General features: G+C 40.5%; 1 protein-coding gene across 5 annotated transcripts in view; it reads left to right on the plus strand.

The window, feature by feature from the left end:
• Positions 1-18,113, plus strand: part of caskin1 (CASK interacting protein 1) — an 83,747-nt gene that overhangs the window by 25,508 nt on the left and 40,126 nt on the right. For all 5 annotated transcript variants that reach the window (XM_046414068.1, XM_046414070.1, XM_046414072.1 and 2 more), the window contains exon 2: positions 15,927-15,978. In XM_046414068.1, coding sequence (XP_046270024.1) covers positions 15,927-15,978 — 52 coding nt within the window. The remainder of the gene's footprint in view (positions 1-15,926; positions 15,979-18,113) is intronic.

Here is an 18,113-nt window from a genome sequence, read left to right on the forward strand (position 1 = left end):
TTGACCCTTTGTTCAGCTTATAAGATCACGTCTATGGTGGTGTTACTGTATACTTTGGTGATGCTAAGCAGCACAGACAGTTAAGATAAATGAGGGAATCACATGTTCCTTCCTCCAGCCATGTCCCACTTTACAGTCAAACACAACCAAGTTAATGGAATTCCTACAATTTGTGTCTGAGATCCCAATACAGCTGATAGTGGGGGTCTTTGAGAACTTTCTTGGTGAATTTCTCCTATATAGCCTTGAAAAAGTTTGTCACTACCGCACACTTCTCTCACAAGCTAAACCAATATTCACTTCACCCAGTCATATTTCCACTGGAGCATTTATAAATTTAGCAGTGTGCCTTACAGAATCACAGAGCCATTAGCATTAATGTAGACAGTCTTTCTTAATCCTGTTGTACTTTTCAAAAGGACACTAACAACATTTAGATACAATGTTAAAGAGTGTGCCAACTACAGCAGGATTTTCTGTTAGTCTTGTATTGATTCTGTTTACTGATACATGAAAGGCACTGTTTGTGTTCAGTTACCTCCAAATGCCTCTCATGAATTTTGCCTGTAATGGCTTTTACCCAGCAAATAGTGAGTCTTTCTATGGGTCAGACATTAAACTCAATTATCCCAGCGTTATTGTGGACAGTAATTGTTGCACATCCCTCAATGGCTTCTGCACATATTGTTTACGGAAGCTGCAACAAAAATATGGAGAAAAATGTAAATGTAAAATGTAACCTACATGAATACAACAGATACAATAACAACAGACATGGTAGCACTATATCTGTTGTTACTTTGAGATTAATAAACAGACCCATCGCCTAATCTAATTTGTGGCCTGGGGACCCAGATGAGATATTTGACTAGAAGATAAAGACCAGTGTCTATATTTTCAGAGAACAGGAGTGCTGTCTCTGCAGAAAACCTTACTTTCCCATCCAGATGAATGAATTACAGAGTAATGCAGAATCAGCATTACTATTCTGGGTGGTTTAGTACATACTGGCCCAGATTTACTGTCAATTATTCGACTATCTCACACAAAGTTAGCATTTTGGGTTGGAGACACAATGCCTTGTTATTGTAGCTAATCTGCAGTACTGAAAAATTGGAAGCTGCCATATATTTGGTTCTCATTTAAAATATGTGAATCCTATTTTCTGTCTGTTGAGTATAGAGTCAATGGCAGAGTATCCGATATACTGGATTGTTAAGGGGGCTATTTTATGCTTTATTAAATTTGAAAAAGTATTTATGTAGGGTCACAATGGAGACAAAAAAGTGTCCACAAATGATTAGACTAATTGAAGATCAGAGAAAAAGACAGAGAAAGAAATAATTCAGCATTCAGAGTTGACAAGAATGAAAGCGAGTCAAGAAGGACCACTTCAGAGAAAACACAGTTTGTTGGGATGAATGAGACAAAGAATGAAATGAAATAATAAATAAAACAAGAGCATAGAAGTCAGGAGAAGAGCAATGGAGAGGAGGCACAGTATGGGAAAGCGGTGAAAGCAGTGAAAGAGACAGAAGGACAGACAGAGAAGGATCTTTATACAGCAGACACATGGTCTCTATTGATCACAGAGACTTGTGACTGTCCCCGGGGTGTGTTATGGTCCTCTGTAATGCTCGCCTGTCTGCGTGGGTGTCGTCACTCCGTCTGCGTGTCTCAGCGTGTTAAGTATAAGGGGATTGGAAGTGGCGTCTGTGTGTGCACTTGGACTTCGTTGTGTTTAGCATTTCTCCAGGCAAACAAGCTCAGATGTAAAATGACAATCAGACTGAAATGGGGGAGAGAGAGAAAATCCATCAGCAAATTTTTGTGTCTCATTTGGGTCCCCAATTGCAAAACAGGGTAAAACAAGTGTAAAACACCTCTTGACACTGAATGTTAGCACAGCCAGGGTTTATGCTTTCATTACAGCCAGTGCTACCATTGTGTGCATTGAAGAAGAAAAGTGTTTATCACATCCTGTGTATTGGATTACCATCAACAGTGTCAACAGTCTATCTGTGATGGTCCAAAACTACCAAGTTCTGCCTGCGTAAGAAAAGAAGGAAACACGTCACAGAAACACAACACATCACATCACACCATGAAGAGGTTTTATAGATAGATGGCAATGATAAATAAAAAACAAATAACTCAGATAATTCAGATAGAAAGTGAAGTGAATATTCACATAATTATTATATTCACATAAATTTGACTGCTGGAATGTTTCTATTCACAACCAATGTAGTAACTGCACAACAGCTACAGTTGGTTTGGAATATACACACATGATTGTCTGAGTATGTCTTGTGACAACTTTAAGCAATAAATTCCTTATATTTTCACAAATGATTGCCATGATGTATGATGAGCACGCTGTGGCTGCAAGTTAAATGTTATGTGAAACCTCACGGAAAAAATATCAGATAAAGCAGTGACGGTAATATACTGGAAACATTTTCATAGTGTAAAAAGAGGCAGAACAGAACAAATGCTTGCTTATTTTCAGGAATGTGCATGGTATTCACACCTGCATGTGTGTGTGTGTGTGTGTGTGTATGTGTGTGTGTCTCTGACAAACGTACTCAATCTGGGAGATAACCTTGACAGCAGGTGAGAGAGCTGTTGCTAGGTAACTTGCTGGTGTACCCCTGACTGCAGTTGTAACGCTTCCAGTCTAAGGTGTTATGGCCACTGAAAATCAATACATAACACACAAATTTTATCTGTTGTTTAATTTAGTTTTGGCGGGTCCTGCTTACAGAGACCCCCCCGACAAAATTCCACTTTAATCTGTTCTGCTATAGCTCTGTGAATCTATGAATTTTAATATAAAGTTTGTCTGGATCTAAGTGTTTTGACAGGAAATGGCAAAGAAGTAGGATGCTTGTAATAGACAGCCGGAGCTTTAAGATGTGCCTGATGCTCAGTTCTACTAATAGAAGTTGTGATTAAAAAAACATGTCTCTCTTTTCCTCGTCTGTGTGAGGCTTCGGTTCTGCTCTGTGACACAGAGATGTCTCATCAGACTGATTATTTCTGTACCAGTGACAGTAACACAGTTGTTTACAGGAAATCACTGCTGTTTCTAGCAGAACGATTTGTTATTATCCTGTTAAAAGGCTCATTTTTTTAAATGTACTCGGCTATTATTGATCCATCATCCAGGTTTTTAAAGGTGGCTAAATATATGTTACTAAACACATGAAGGCTTGGTTAAATATGACACCTTTGCTTACAATTAACTAACGAGATAACACGACATATTTTGTTTAGGTGAAGACATCTTAGGGGAAACTCAATATCCCCCTTGCTCCCTCATCCCTCCCCTGTAGCTTCTCACATGAAGGTAGGTGTGTCCCAGCACACTGAGGTCAATAAGATGCCACATTTGACCTCTTAGCTCTGTGCTATGTGTTCAGCTCACCTTATCTCCATTGCACTGCCTCACTGTGCAGCTCACAGATAGGCACCCAAGGCGTCCTCCATTCTGATTGGTCTCAGTGGGGCCTGAAACAATGTTGGTTAGATAATAAGAGTTGTTTCAACCGGAGTTCAGGCGATGAGCACTCTTGTATCCATGGAGACTGCCGCTCATGGTAAGCTGAGTGTGTGCGAGCGTGTGGGGTTAGAGTTTCACTGTGTGTATAAATAGCAGGTTATAATGGAAACAAACCCATTGTCCTGGTAAAAGCCTGCAGTGTACAGTACGGTGCACCACACACTACTACCACCGCATGCTTTTCCGGTGAACTCTTGTGACATAATGCTCGAAAAACAGGAAATGAAAACAACCATCCAAATAAAAGACAATGCCAATGACAAATATCACCCACAGATTTGAGAATTTTCATTATCTTCACAATGGCAGTCACCTTCCATCATCTTTGACTGTCTGAGCACCAGATGAAGCCAACAGATGATGATGTAAGCTGATGTAAACACAGAGTCCACCTCCCCTCATCCTGCCAAAGTCCTGCTCAGAACACAGTCCACCTGTCAGGTGTGACAGCTTGATCCAGGATGTTGTGATGGAGACAGGTCTCCATAAAGCTGAGAGCACAACGGTCTCTGATTTTCTGTTACATGCCCAGCATTTCTCTGCAAGCAGACATTAGTCACAAGCAGCTTTAAGTCTAAACTGGACAGCATGGCTCCCGTCCGGGATCTCTTTCCTCCCCTTTCTGGCAGGTCCGGCTGGTCTGGTTCAGTGGTTGAAAGGTGCTGTGGGCAGTGATTGTCCCAAATTGCAGCTTGATAACTACTGTAGGTATATATTAAAGATTGCAGATAGACACATGGAAACATTCCTTACACTTTTGTTCATGTATTTTAGACAGGATTAAAAAATGACACACCCCAAATTCTTTAAATTCTAATTACTAGTGCCGTATTGCTTCAACATATGGAGAACCCAAAGCTTAACGACCTGCCCGGTTACAGTTGCTAAACTATGATTAGACAATCACTGTTCAGAGGATGGGTTTCGTGACTGGTCATTTGGGATAAACTAGAAACACTGCCACTCTTTGTCTATCTTTAACTTTCAGTTTAGTACACTTAAGTTTATTGGCATAGAGCAGAAATAGGATTTCTGAAGGACTGTTGAAGTATAGTGATAATTGACAATTGACACTAATAGATACTGATGAAAACCTCAGGTTGTCAGCATGTATGAGCCACACGTGCACGTGCAAATTCACAATAATGTTAAACAGTAGTGCAATTGCACTGCAGTTCGTTAGAGTCTGCCTCCACTGATCAGTTTGTCTTATAATCACTTGCTGTATCAGTGCTTCCTGTTCCACCTTTTACTTTACCTCTTTATCCATCTCTGTCTTTTTCTACTGGACCTGTATGTGTTTGGAAAGTCTCTCCTCTCTAATTCAATCACCTTACTTCCTGTTTTCCTGGCAGTGCGTGTATGTGCGTGTCTGTGTGCGTGCAGCTGAGTAAATATGGATCGGTAGCTCGGAACTAATCACCACTCGTCATCCTGTCCTGTGCACTTTGCCAACAGTTGCGCACAGAAACATCAACACACTCATTCACACATGCACAGAAATGTGTAATTCATACTGAACCCGCAGGCTGTTGCACCAGCTATGTGCAAGTTCAAACTTAGTGTAGTGTGAACTTAGTTACATTGTTTAGATGTAACTAAGTTCACACTAAGCGAGGTTTAACATTAGAAGAGCGTTTAACATTTAAAGGGCCAGACGAGCATTTTTTTTTAATATTTACACTGGTAAAATTCATGAGAGGACCCTGGATATCCACACAACATTCTTGTGTCAATCAGTCTAGTAGTTGTTGAGGTATTTCTGGACCAAAGTGTTGGATCGACTGCCTGCTGACCCACATTGCCCTACTTAGAGCCTTGCCCGCTAGCATGGTTTAAAAAAAGCATCAAAGTGCAAAGTAACCATCGAGAAATGATTTTTGAATTATTGATGAAGGTAATGGACACACATGTGTTGTGTCATATGCTAACTAGTTTACGCGTGACGGCATGCATCACTCTCACACTTAATAAAGCAGTCTTCCATCCCTGTTAGTGGTGCCTTTCTTTGCCTTATAACCTGATCTTTACACTTGATGGCACATCACTCTTTGTTCCACAGCTGTTACAGTTGAACCTACAGTAAAGCCTACTTTCAGTCAGCTGCTGGGCTCTTGGATGCTTACCAGAATCAGAACATTATTAATAATTAATTTTTTTCTTGTGTAGTGCTGTGAAAATTAAAGTTCACTTCTTCTGTGAGTTTCATGCACCCAGAGGATAGGGGATCATTTGCATATACACTTCCTACATATTTAAAGACTGGGGAAGAGGGAAGAGAGATGTAGAACAGAGAAATTCTACTTAAGTGACAAAAATATATGGACAGACATTACACCTGTATGTGATAGTTGAACTGCAAGCATTGATACTGTTGGTCATATGAGTGGGAGACGGGAGGAGAGGAATAGAGAGATGTTTTTGTGTGAGTTAAAATGAAGAATAAAGGGGGAACAAAGATAGTGTTTGGGTGGGTGGTGGGGTGGGGGCGGGGCGAGCGGGAGGAGACGAAGAAGAAATCAGAGAGAAAAGAAGGCAGATATGGAGGAGAGAGGAGACAGGAGTAATTGACGAAGGTAATAGAATCAGAAAGATGGGTTGGTCTGTTGGCTTCATCTGGGAGTCAGTTTATCTCTCTCTCTCTCTCTCACACTCTCTCACTCTCTTCTTCTGTCTTGTGTTTTTTTTTTCCTTTTCCTCTCATCCTCCTTCCTCTGTCAGAGGCCTCGGAAACAGATGTGCTGGGATCACACGTGTGTTAGGGAGCACACAAAGGAGTTTCTCAAAGTGTTAGTGCTCTCATTATTGTGTGTGTGTGTGTGTATGGAGAGAGTAAGAATGAATACGATGTGTGTATTTATAGTAAACGAATTCAACTGGCTGCACTCCTGACTTCCTTTGGCACACTCGGAATAACGCTCATCTGCATGTGTTGGAGCACGTTTTTGTGTGTTTATGATGTTGTGTTTACACGTTCACCACTGCGTGCACGTGCTGTGTTTGTGAGTGGTGATGTATCCATCATGTGACGTCCTCCAGTCTGACAGCATGCAATTATTGACTGCTGCTGTCCTAGGCTGTCAGTCAATGAAATCGTCCTGTGGCAGCACTCTGAGTGACATGGTCCAGGGTCAATTAGGTAGCAAGCAATTCTAATGAAGTTTCAATGTCTGGTTTATTCCTTCTTCTGAATACAGCTCCTCCAACCCCTATGAATGATTATATAGTCAACAACAAGTATTTGACAGGTGAAAAGGCATAACAGAGCAAATCATGTAGAGACAAAGCTTCAAAAATATATATGTTTGTAATTTATGAGTTTGTTTTGAAACAGGCTTTTAAGAGGCTTCTCAGAGATCCCCTCCAGAGATGTTTTAACACATCTAAAAATACTTTGCTTTGAATAATAGTTTGTTTCTGATATATTTATGTTCACACTAGTGCTCAAAGGCTTTTCTTTGATGTACTGTGGCTTAGACCTTTCGCACGTTGCTTTGGACAAATGTGTTTATAAAAGGAAAACATGTAGAAGTAAAGCTAAATGTCAGGGCCTTCATCAGTGGATACAATTGATGAAGGCAGTTGAAAGTTGCAGACAAAGACAGTCAGGAAATCTTGCATTAAAAACTGAAACACTGGTCATTTTTAAGGGGCATTTGGTTTACAAAAGACCCTCCATGTTTGAATGATACACTTTACAAAAGACAAACTCAACGTACTACATGACATACACATGTTGTAAACTATGTCAGCCCTCTCTTTATGTATCCCAGACATTTTTAATTTATGATTCATTATATTCCAAATACTATCTGAAGCAATTTGTCACTGCTGTGGTTGATAAATGAGCTCTACACAACTGTGCACTACAGCACTCCATTACAGAGCAGCTAATTCCTCCACACAGTAACAGGACATTCTCAGCACCCCACAAATCACTTGAAGCATTTGTTTGAAATAATCCACAACAAAAACCTAAATTAGAATCACTCATTTGTAACATGAATGCTGCTGTTTATCCCTAATGTCTTGGTGGTTTGCGCTAATGTGTTTGTGTTTTGTTTTCCTCGACTATGATTATAACTGCACTGCCTTCTGTTTTAACGGCTTACTGCTCCCCTTTGCCTTGCTTTGATATACGCAGAGCTCACCGGAAAATGAGAATTGGGCTGTTTGAGAGACCCTAAAATACACAATTAGTGTGTTTACTACTGGCGGCCCATATGGGTCGACGGCGAGCGGAGATAGTCTATACTTAGAGTAATTAATGAGTGAACTGTGGTATTGTACTGAAGCAATTTCGCTGCATTGAGCTCAGCTGATCTGGGTAAGGCTGAATGTCTGAGTGGAGGAGTCTCTATGAAGTCACATTTGTTCACTCAGAGGAAGCAGATGTTGTTTTAGACAACCTAGAAATAAAGATGTCACACTCTCTCGCTGTTGCCACTCTCATTACATCAATGTGAATGTGTGTGTGTGTGTCTGTGTGTGTCTGTGTGCGTGCGCGTGCTTGTGATTCTGAATCCTTGTGCCTCTTTGTGTATAGGGAGAGCTAAAGGATGCTTGTTGCCTAGCAACCACCTCTATGCAACTCAGTGCTCCCTAGTTGTGTGTATATGTGTGTGTCTGTGTGTAGGGAGGGAAACAGAGAGCTGCAGGCTGAGGTGTTGCAGCACCACCATGAAATCAGTATTTTCCCAGACTTCTGCTGCGACAGGATACAAAATAGTGTTAGTTAGTTACTCATTTTGTGCATGCGTGCGTGTGTGTGTGTGTGTGTGTGTGTGTGTGCTGCATGCATCTGCAGGACACTTCATGTGCGTGTGTTTGCGTCAAGCACATAACAATGTTGTAACGACACCAAAATTATGACGTTAATGCTACACCTTCTCTGAATATCTCGATACTGAAGTGATGCCACAGCAAGAACCTGAAACACGATTTAAGGTACTGGAATAATAAGTCAAATTTCCAGAACATGGAACTTTGCTTTTTTAATAACTAAAAAACAAATGACTTATTACATTTCACACACATACATTTTCTAGTAATAAAATAAAACTATTGACATCAATGTTCATGCCATGATTGTCTCTTTACATCCCTATGAAAAGATTCCTTATATAAAGCATCACCAGGACTGTCTGGAGGTGTACAAACTGAGCTTGACTGACAGCTCCTTCCACCTTCCACCTGCTGGGACAAACAACCCTGTTCTCATTCTTATTGGTTCTTAAAGTTCTGTGACTTAAAGTTCATTATCAGACTTAAAGAACACACTTATGTTGGAGGCATTGATTTACATACATCTTGAAGTCTGATAATGCATTAATATCGCATTATATCAACACTATAAGAAGAAAATATTCCAAATATATTCAAATTCCAATATTTGATATATTTCTCAATATTCAAAATGTCCCAGACTTTGTGTTCTACAGCCCATCCAATGCCTTTGTGCTGAGCAGGATGACCTGTTTCCGTCTGAGTGTCGGTTGCTTGGATGGAAACAGCAACAGATGTGGGACTAACACCAGAATTACCAGCAATTCCCGCAGCTACGCCATTCCTGGCTGGAGTTGCTCTTTGGCGGAACACTGAGTTCCAGTTGTGCTGCACATTTGATCTGTCAACCCACTTTTTGAGCATCTCTGCATGTTTTATGATAGTTGGCTCATGTCTGCTCTTGGAAATTCAGTGTTTGACAGTTAGATCTGGTTTTAACACTTTGTAAACCAAGATGTTTGCTTATTGTTTAGCTTTATTTATCGAGTTATATAACCAAAAACTCAAATGAGACGGAGCAGATATGTGAACATGTTGTCATGTTGTCAGTTATTATATATGTGCGTTTTGATGTGAACTGAAGACTGAAATATGCAGTCCTAGTGTATGTGTGTTGTTTTTAAGTGTACTGTGTGTGTGAGTGAGCATGTGAACAGATGGTGTGTGTGTTTGCGTGCTACCTGCTCAGGAAGCTCCGACCAGGATGAGTTGATGAGGAGGGTGGAAGCAGAGAGGGTCAATGAGGATCAAACAGCTCCTGCAGTTAGCGTGCTGACACACACACACACACACACACTTTTCATCTTCCCAGTAGTATTTATATTCAGATAAATTATTAATACTAATTATTTATACTGCGTCTTCAGTGTTATGTACTTGTTCACAAATCACTATAAGGCGTGTGTATTTGGTTTGGATGTGAAGTTACTAGTCACTTTGTGTGTATACATTCATGATATAACACTTTGTGGGAATGTGTAGTTGGCTGATTTATTGAGTGTGAGCGTCAGTGTGTGTGTGTGTGTGTGTGTGTGTGTGTACAGCTGGCAGGCTGAGGATGATGTTGGCAGAGCTCCCACTCTTACCAACTCTGTCCTTATATGATGTCTGGTACAAAGATTCTGTCCTTATTTGATGACACGGAGGCGGCCGTGTCCTTTTATGTAGAGGGAGGTTGCTGAGTGCATTGAGTCAAAACCAAAACAAGTATTCAACCCACACACACCAGCACACAGGCCTGAAGGAGAGAGATGTGTTAACTGGATCTAAACCGGCTCATTGTCACCACGTCAGTGTGTGTTTTCACATGAGCTTTATGGAGTTTTGAAGTCGAGGGTGGGAAGTATTTTGGATAGCCAGGGCCCATCTCCATATAAATAGTTGAACAATTTACCAGGAATGGATAAACAAAGCTGTTTAAATAAGCAACAACACATTTGATCAGATACTGGCACTGCTAGCGTGACTTACTGAACAAGTTTAAAGTTTTTTTAAAGGTCTGGTTGTTAAAGGACAAGAGGAGTTATATTGGTTAACCCACTTTGTAACTGCGTCAGTTTAAAAGTTATTGTGTGCTTGTTGCATTCCCAATTATGGAATAGAGCCAAACAGGCCAGACGGGATAGTTTGCTAGATTATGCAAAATGCTTATCTCTGAAACCAATGGATTAACTGTCACTGGTGAGTTCTAAAACAGGAACATAAGAGGCTGGAAAACCAAAACAATAAGTTGAAAATACACACACAAAACATTTTTTTCCACAGAGCTGCACATTCAGGGCATAATTCTCTCATCACTTAGTCACGGAGTCACTGCTTTGACAGTGTGTCTCTTTCATTATGTTACTGTTATTCCAGTATTTTTCTACCATATGATGTCTTCATGGATGTGCCAGACTTGAACACCTGCGCAGCAGGAATAAGACTACAAAGGCTAAAAGAGGAAAGAAGAAACACATTTGACTAATTTTCATCTATTCAAAGGTCAGTTAAGAGACCTTTTGTTTTTGTTGGTACAGAGTTTAAACCACAGTTTGGAAAAGTTAAACCAACATGAGAGTGGAATTTCACAACATTGCTGATTCTTCTGGTTAACATTCAAAGACAAAGAGTCTACCTTAATAATGCAGGATAAATGCATGAAGGCAGAACCTGCTGCAACGCCTGCAGTGTAATTTTAGTGCTTCAATTGAGGAACAGAGAGGAAAACGATTGCATGAGAGAGAGAGAAAAGAAACGCTATCACCTTTCTCATTTCGTTGCTCCTGGAGGGAAGGATGGCACAAGAATAAAGGAGAAAATGAAGAAAGAAGGGTGGAGAGGTGAAGGAACTCGTCAGAGGAGGGGAAATGGGGGACAGATCGATCAGGGCCAAGACAACAGGTCTACTTTCACAGAGCACTCCAGAGTCTAGCACACTATTTTCCATCCTCAATGCCAGGGAGACAGAGGGAGAGAGGACGGGAAAAGAAATTTGGAGAGACAGGATAAAGGCAAAGAGGTGAGGCTATAAGATAACAAGGAATAAGGAATCTTTCCTTTCCTTTCCTCTCTGTAATGTAGACAGAACAAAATAAAGTCCCTCATTTAAAAGTGCAACAGACTCAGTCTTTGCCCAGGACAGATATTATATAACAGAACAGCATATTAAGAAAAACAGTGACATTGTTCCCTTTTTCTCTCACATGATGATAAAATCAGCCCATTTTAGCCAGGGGTAAGGAAACAGAGAATCAGCAGACTGCAAATAATCCCTCTAAAAAAACACATAGGGCTCCTCTCTACCTCTACCTTTGGTATATGCATCCATCTGGACTAGCTTTTATCACACATACTTGCTCGTGCACAAGCTCTACAATTGAAAACCCACCATGCCTTTCAGCTCTCCCTGAACTTTGACCTTTACAGCGGCGCGTTAACAGGGGAGATCGATACTCCATCAGGATGGACATGTGGACTGTGGTGTTAACTCAGTTTTGAGTTGGTGGGTTGGTTTTCCCCCAGAGTGACACACACACACACACACAGATACTAAAATGTCAATTATGTATAGTGACTAAGTGAAACAGGAACTGTTCTGGTAGTAAGAAACCTTACTGAAGGGTTGTGCAGTTTAATTTGTTTGAAAAAGGGATTTAAAGCTTGTTTTTAGTCATTGCATCTGCACGGCTCTGAAGGTGGCGAGTGCTGATTTATCCATCACTTTGGTCCTAATGGAAATATCTGAACAAGAAACAGATGGACTGCCCTGAAACTTGGTACAAATGTTCATGTTCCCCTTGGATAAATTGTAAAAACTTTAGCCACCCCCTAATTTGCTATTATCAGGTACACATTTTAATCTGTCCAACACTTTGAAAAAACTAATGAAACTAATGAAATTCCTATCAGCCTCGGCTATACTTTGTGCTTAATGCAGATTAGTGGTTGTTGCTAGCATGTTAAAAGAAGATGGTGAACATGGTATACACATGGTAAGAGGTGAGGTCAGCAGGTTAGCATTGCCAGCCTCACAGAGGCACTAGCATGCTTGTAGACTTAAAATAACAATTTTCAGATATTCCTGTTGTGATCTTAGCTGCTAATTGTGTCAGGCAGTAATGACAGCAGAGGACAGAGATTGTTCTTTTAAACAGAAGAGATTACAGCAACAGTTTGGAAGATGAAGTAAATAAAACAGTCGGTGGATGAGGAAGGATCCAAGTTATGAGGACCTGCACTCTGCTGCACCGGCAAATTTTATTGGGAGCGTGGGCTTTTTATACACAAACAAAAACATTTTGTTTATCGGTCTTTCTAAAATATTTAAATCTGCTTCTTAAATGTACTGCAAAATCTGTGAACGTCTTGCTTCAGTGGAACAGGAGCGATCGCAGAGATGTCAGGACTTTGGCTCTACATAGTGCTGTGTGTGTGTGTGTGTGTGTGTGTGTGTGTGTGTGTGCGTGTGTGTGTGTGTCCATCCAATGTGACTGCAGCTATGTGGGCGTGGAGTGTTGCACTGTGTTAAAGACATGTTTTTTCGACTGGCTGCCTTCTCCATAACCATGGTTTCACTGTTTGTTATGACTGGTTTATGTTGCTCTCCAGCATCCCTGAGCAACACACACACACACACACAGACACATGCACACACACACACAGAGAGAGAGAGAGAGATGGACACACTGATGCAATCGCATAAACTTTGACAAGAGGTATTTATCACCCAGTTTGCCCCTGTACCAGGCCTGTGTGTGAGTATGTCTTCAGCCAATTGTCTCTAAATTGTTCAGCCCGATTAGTTCACTGAGAATGATCAGTGTATTCCATTTAAGCTGTGTACACTGCTCACAGGACTGTTTAAAGCTTATTATTAGGCTGCTTTGAGCAACATGCAGCATGTAAGTTCCATTACTGATCATCCTGAACTGAAAGAAACAACACAAATTATTAATGACCCAACAGCTGTTAATAATTACTATGAATTCATATGATGGATTTCAGGCATAGTTTTTATCATGAAAGAACTGTCCACTTACCTGTCCACTCCAAACCTGTTTTGGACACATTGTTCACAAAATCCACAGAATTGTGATGGTATATTTATCAAGAGAGAACTGAAAATTTTTTCCATGCAGGTGTGGCGAGGGCGAGCTTTACGAACAGTTATTTTATCAAGTTCAGGGACATCTCCTCAAAGGTAGTTGAAAAAGGGCATTGTGGGAAATGTGGGAATTGACACAGATATGGCAGCCCAAGGAAAAGTGCATCCACTGAAAAACAAAGATTAAATTGTTTGCGAGGTGGATCCCGGATGCACTTATTGAAAAGATTTTCTCACCAAGGTCTGTCTCAAAGCCACTGTTAGCTCAAACGAGGGAATTCTTGTCCTGTTTGATTGGGTGTGTCTATTTTCCTGTCACATAACAGGGCTACATATGACCAGGGGTCAGGTTTGATGGTCTGATGACGTTGTGCAGTCAGAAGGTCACAGTTTATGGGTGCTGGACAGATGTGGAAGCTTGTGAACAAAGACTTGTGTGGGTGTGTATCTGTGAGCATGTGTTTTGGGAAGAAGCCAGTCATTGTATGGAGCTTATGGATGACTAATTGTGTCTAATTGTTCCATCCTATGTCTTTTTCTTTCCCTTAAAATATTTTTTTGTCAGTATCTAAGACGCTGACCCCTTGAACTTCTTTTCACCATGTATTAGTGCATGTTAGTGGATGCTTATCAGGTTCTGTGATATTACACCCCTTTCACAACAAATGCATACACACAGAGGATGTAGATAGTGCCTCTGAAAGCTCTTGGTCCGTGTGTGTGTGTGTGTGTGTGTGTGTGAGTGTGAGTGAATCCCTGCATTTAGCAGCCAGAAATAGCCTGTTAGGAAATCAATGTTCCTCTCCCAGTGGCGCTGGGAGCTGTCTCCTCCACAATAGAGGGACTGTCCTGTTTCCTGCACCCTGGAGAGAGTGTGTGTTTGTGCATTTGTGTTTCTGTGTGTGTGTGTGTGTGGGTGTGTAGAAAGAGTGAGAGTGCGGACTCATCTAGGCCGTGCCTCGGTTCTGCATCATCAGCTAACAAAAAATGAGCGAGAATAGAAGAACGTTGAGTAGAGTGCAGACAGTGTGTTCTGCATGTGATGCACATGTTTATTTGTGTTTACAATGAAAATAACCTAAACCAGATATCTCTCACCTTTTGACCTCTTCCTGCAAATGAGTCTCTCTAGAAGCTGCATAGGTGTTAATTATTAGTGTCATTTCATGAGAGATCTCAACGACCTATGACATTGCTCTGGCAGCAAGCCAGTCATCAGGCCTGCTTAGCTGTGATGCATTGAGTGAATCAGGGACATCACCACTGTGAGACAAAAAGAGAGTCAAAACAACCTAATTCCTCCCACACAGGAAGCTATACATGAGATTGTTTTACCATGCAAGTATGAGCATTTAGCTCAAAGCACTGCTCTGCCTCACAGAGCAGCTAGCATGTCTGTAGACTCTTAGTCTTGTTAATTTCACTACATATCTGAGGCCAACATGATAAGAGAGAGGAAATGTGGCAGAAGTGCATGATTGAAAATAGTATTCAACAACATAGCTAAACTTATATTTGTGTTTTGTTTGTGCGGCAGCAAGCCAGTGGTGTTTTTGCAGCCAAGAAAGCAACAGTGTTGACCCATCTTGCCACTAGCTAATGAATACTAAAACTAAAACTAACTGATGCTAAATCAAATAACTCACACAAAGTTAAACTTCAAGCTGAAGCTAGCCTGCTACCCAGCAACTGTCTAAAATCACTGACTAACCCACTGAATACTATAAACACAGAACTAACTGTAAAGTGAACACCAAAGTATCTATGCTAACAACAACATTCATACTACATATGCGGTGGCGGGTGACCTAAGCTGCCTGCAAAACATCAGTTTCAACCTGCAGAGGGTAGTCAAAATGGAAAATTCAAATACTTTCCACTAGAATGTCAAGATTTGGACCTGAATCAATCAGTAACCCCACTAAATACCGATTTAAACTGATTTTCAACAGAAAAAAAGTGGTTCAGGGGTTTAGTTACTCTTTAACAACATTTTGGTAATTTGATCTGGTGAGGAGGATGCTATTTAGCTAGCTTAGCATGCTAATTACACAATCTTTTTTATTAATAATATTTGTAATTTTAGGTTTTAATTTTGAATTGCCTGGATTCACTTTACCTAACCTCATACACAAAGTGGCAAGCATGCTCTGAATGATATTTAGAATGAGAGGCAGGTATTATCACCATGGGGGCCTGAACTCGAGGAAATGACTGAGTCTTTTCCTGCGAACAGCGGGCGAGGGAATATGATGACAGCATGACTCATAGTAAATGACTTTTTTAACATTTGAGAAGATATTTCATTCTGGAGAGATGCATTAAGAAAATGTGACAAATGTTGGTTCTTTGCATTGTTCTTACAGTAATGCTGTAAATATTAAACACAACACTGATATTGTGTTCTACTATATAAAGGTATCAGCTGCCTATGATTATCATTTATTGTTTGCAAAAATCAATTGATATTCCACTTTATTTGTGTTTTAGAGCTCCTCGGTTCTGCAAAGAAAGTGAATGTCAACTTCCAGGATACAGATGGGTGAGTGCCTCTTCTTACTCCTCCCATGTACCTCTCATCTGTTTCCATTATTGTTTCTCATCCTCACTTCCCCCCTTTTAATATCCATCCTCTCCCACTCCCCCCTCCCACTTTTCCCCCTGGTCCCATTCATATAAAAGCTGTATTATCCTGGTAGTTTTACTTGTGTCTCTGTAGTATTAAAAGCTGGAGGATTAGCCTTGATACCACTCAGCTAGAGTTCAGATTAAAATGGTGTGTTTGTGCGTGTGTGACACAGAGTATTAATGTCATTAAAAGCCTTGCATGTATACAATATGTCTCTATGTGCCTATGTGAGCGCTTGTTTTTGAGATACTGCTTCAAACAATAAAACTTCACCTCAGTGTTCCGCAGTCCCTTAGGCCATTTGATCATTTTCCAAGCTATTTTAAAGCAATAATAAACAATGCGATTGGAGAGACAGAGAGCAATTCTATTGTCTGCAGGTTTGAGACCCTGCAGACACACTCGTCCACTGATTTCAGAGACAATGCAGAGCCGAAACAAAACAGCATCACAGTGTAAAATCAGATGCTTTGTTAGGATGCAGTCCAAAGCTGAGGAGATTTCATAGTTAATGCGAATGAAAATGGTTGACAAATAAAAGACAAGATGCAAGAGGTCACTGAATGTTCTGATGAGTACGAAAATGATCACCAGATCTCAACCCAGCTGAACCCCCCAGATAATTGTTGGAAACATGGAAGAGACACAGTAACTCAACTAAGAAATAAGTCATTTTGGGAGAGCACATCTGAAAAACCAGAAAATTACAGATGATGGATTAAAAATGGCAAAGTCTGAAATGCAATTTCTGTACACGTGGAAAGAATCATACAAGGTCATCATATTATTCTTTGTATTTTCTGTTGCGTGACTCTGTTGTTTGAGTTGGACCGAATAAATGATCAAAAACGAGACAGGCAGAGGTGGAAAGGGAAACTGAGAACTCCTCAGAGTTTGATGGGTATTTACTGCTGCTTTACACCGTAACCACCACAAAACTCAGCAAATAAAGATTGATTTCTCTTGCTGTCTCTTTGCTCCAGCTGTCAGCTTGTTTGCACCCCTCATCCATAGTGATACTACAGCAGTAGCACCCAGTGGTTGATGTGCTTTGTGTTTAACCCATCATGGATATTCAGCCCTAAAGAAGGGACTTTTTTTGCTCCTCAAACTAAAACTAAGCTAAACTAAGTTTCTGCTTCCTCTGGTCAAAACACAGGATTTGCTTCTGAGCTCCTCAAAAAGTTCTTGGTCCTCCTGAGGATGTTATTCTGGGTGCAGTGTCCACTCAGTGTATTTCAACAGCCACATTTCCAATACTTAGAGTGACTTTCCCACATTGATTGAATGTTGCAAGTATTTTGCACCTCCTTTATGATTGATGCTGTTACAGTTACTTTGTGGTAGTACTTCACTCACTTTAATTTCTGCAGTCAGCACACTGTCTTGTCAGTATTTTTTAAATTCTCTCACTTCCTTTGCAGACTTTGGAGAGAATGTGACATAAACAGAAAATAGGTTTGAAATATGTATGTAAAGACAGAGTGAATGACAAATTAAATGTCATTAAATGCTCATTTTATGTCTAATGTAAAAAAAAAATACAGACGTTTATACATTCAGGAGTGAATTCCAAGAGCCCTGAGCTGACACTGAAACCGTTCCAGATGCTTATGGTGGTCCTTATTTTTTCAATTAACGTACCCCTTGCAGTACCTGTTCATCCATGATACATGACTGGTTGCACTGTGCAGTAGAGATGCAAGGTAGAAAAGCAGCTTTCTACAACCACAAGTCATGCAGGCTTCAACGCTTGTGAGAATAATTTAAACTGAGCCAAAAAGGCTGAAAAGTGTGCCGAATAAAGTGGCTTTTGTAAAGATAAAGATCAAAAGTAATCCTCTCAGTGCTGCTTTGCCTCTGTAAGTGAATATGAGCAGTCTAATCTAATTAGTGAGTTTACTGTTATTGCCTCTTTGCTCTGTCATTCCTCCCACAATATTAAGCTCTCCTTATTGCCTGATATTAACAGGCTGTGTGTGTTTGTCTGTTTCACCAATACGTCATACATAAAGTTTATAATAGAAATGCATGCATCCAGCTGAATT

Source organism: Scatophagus argus, chromosome 16 (genome assembly GCF_020382885.2).
Source record: "Scatophagus argus isolate fScaArg1 chromosome 16, fScaArg1.pri, whole genome shotgun sequence".
NCBI lineage: Eukaryota > Metazoa > Chordata > Actinopteri > Scatophagidae > Scatophagus > Scatophagus argus.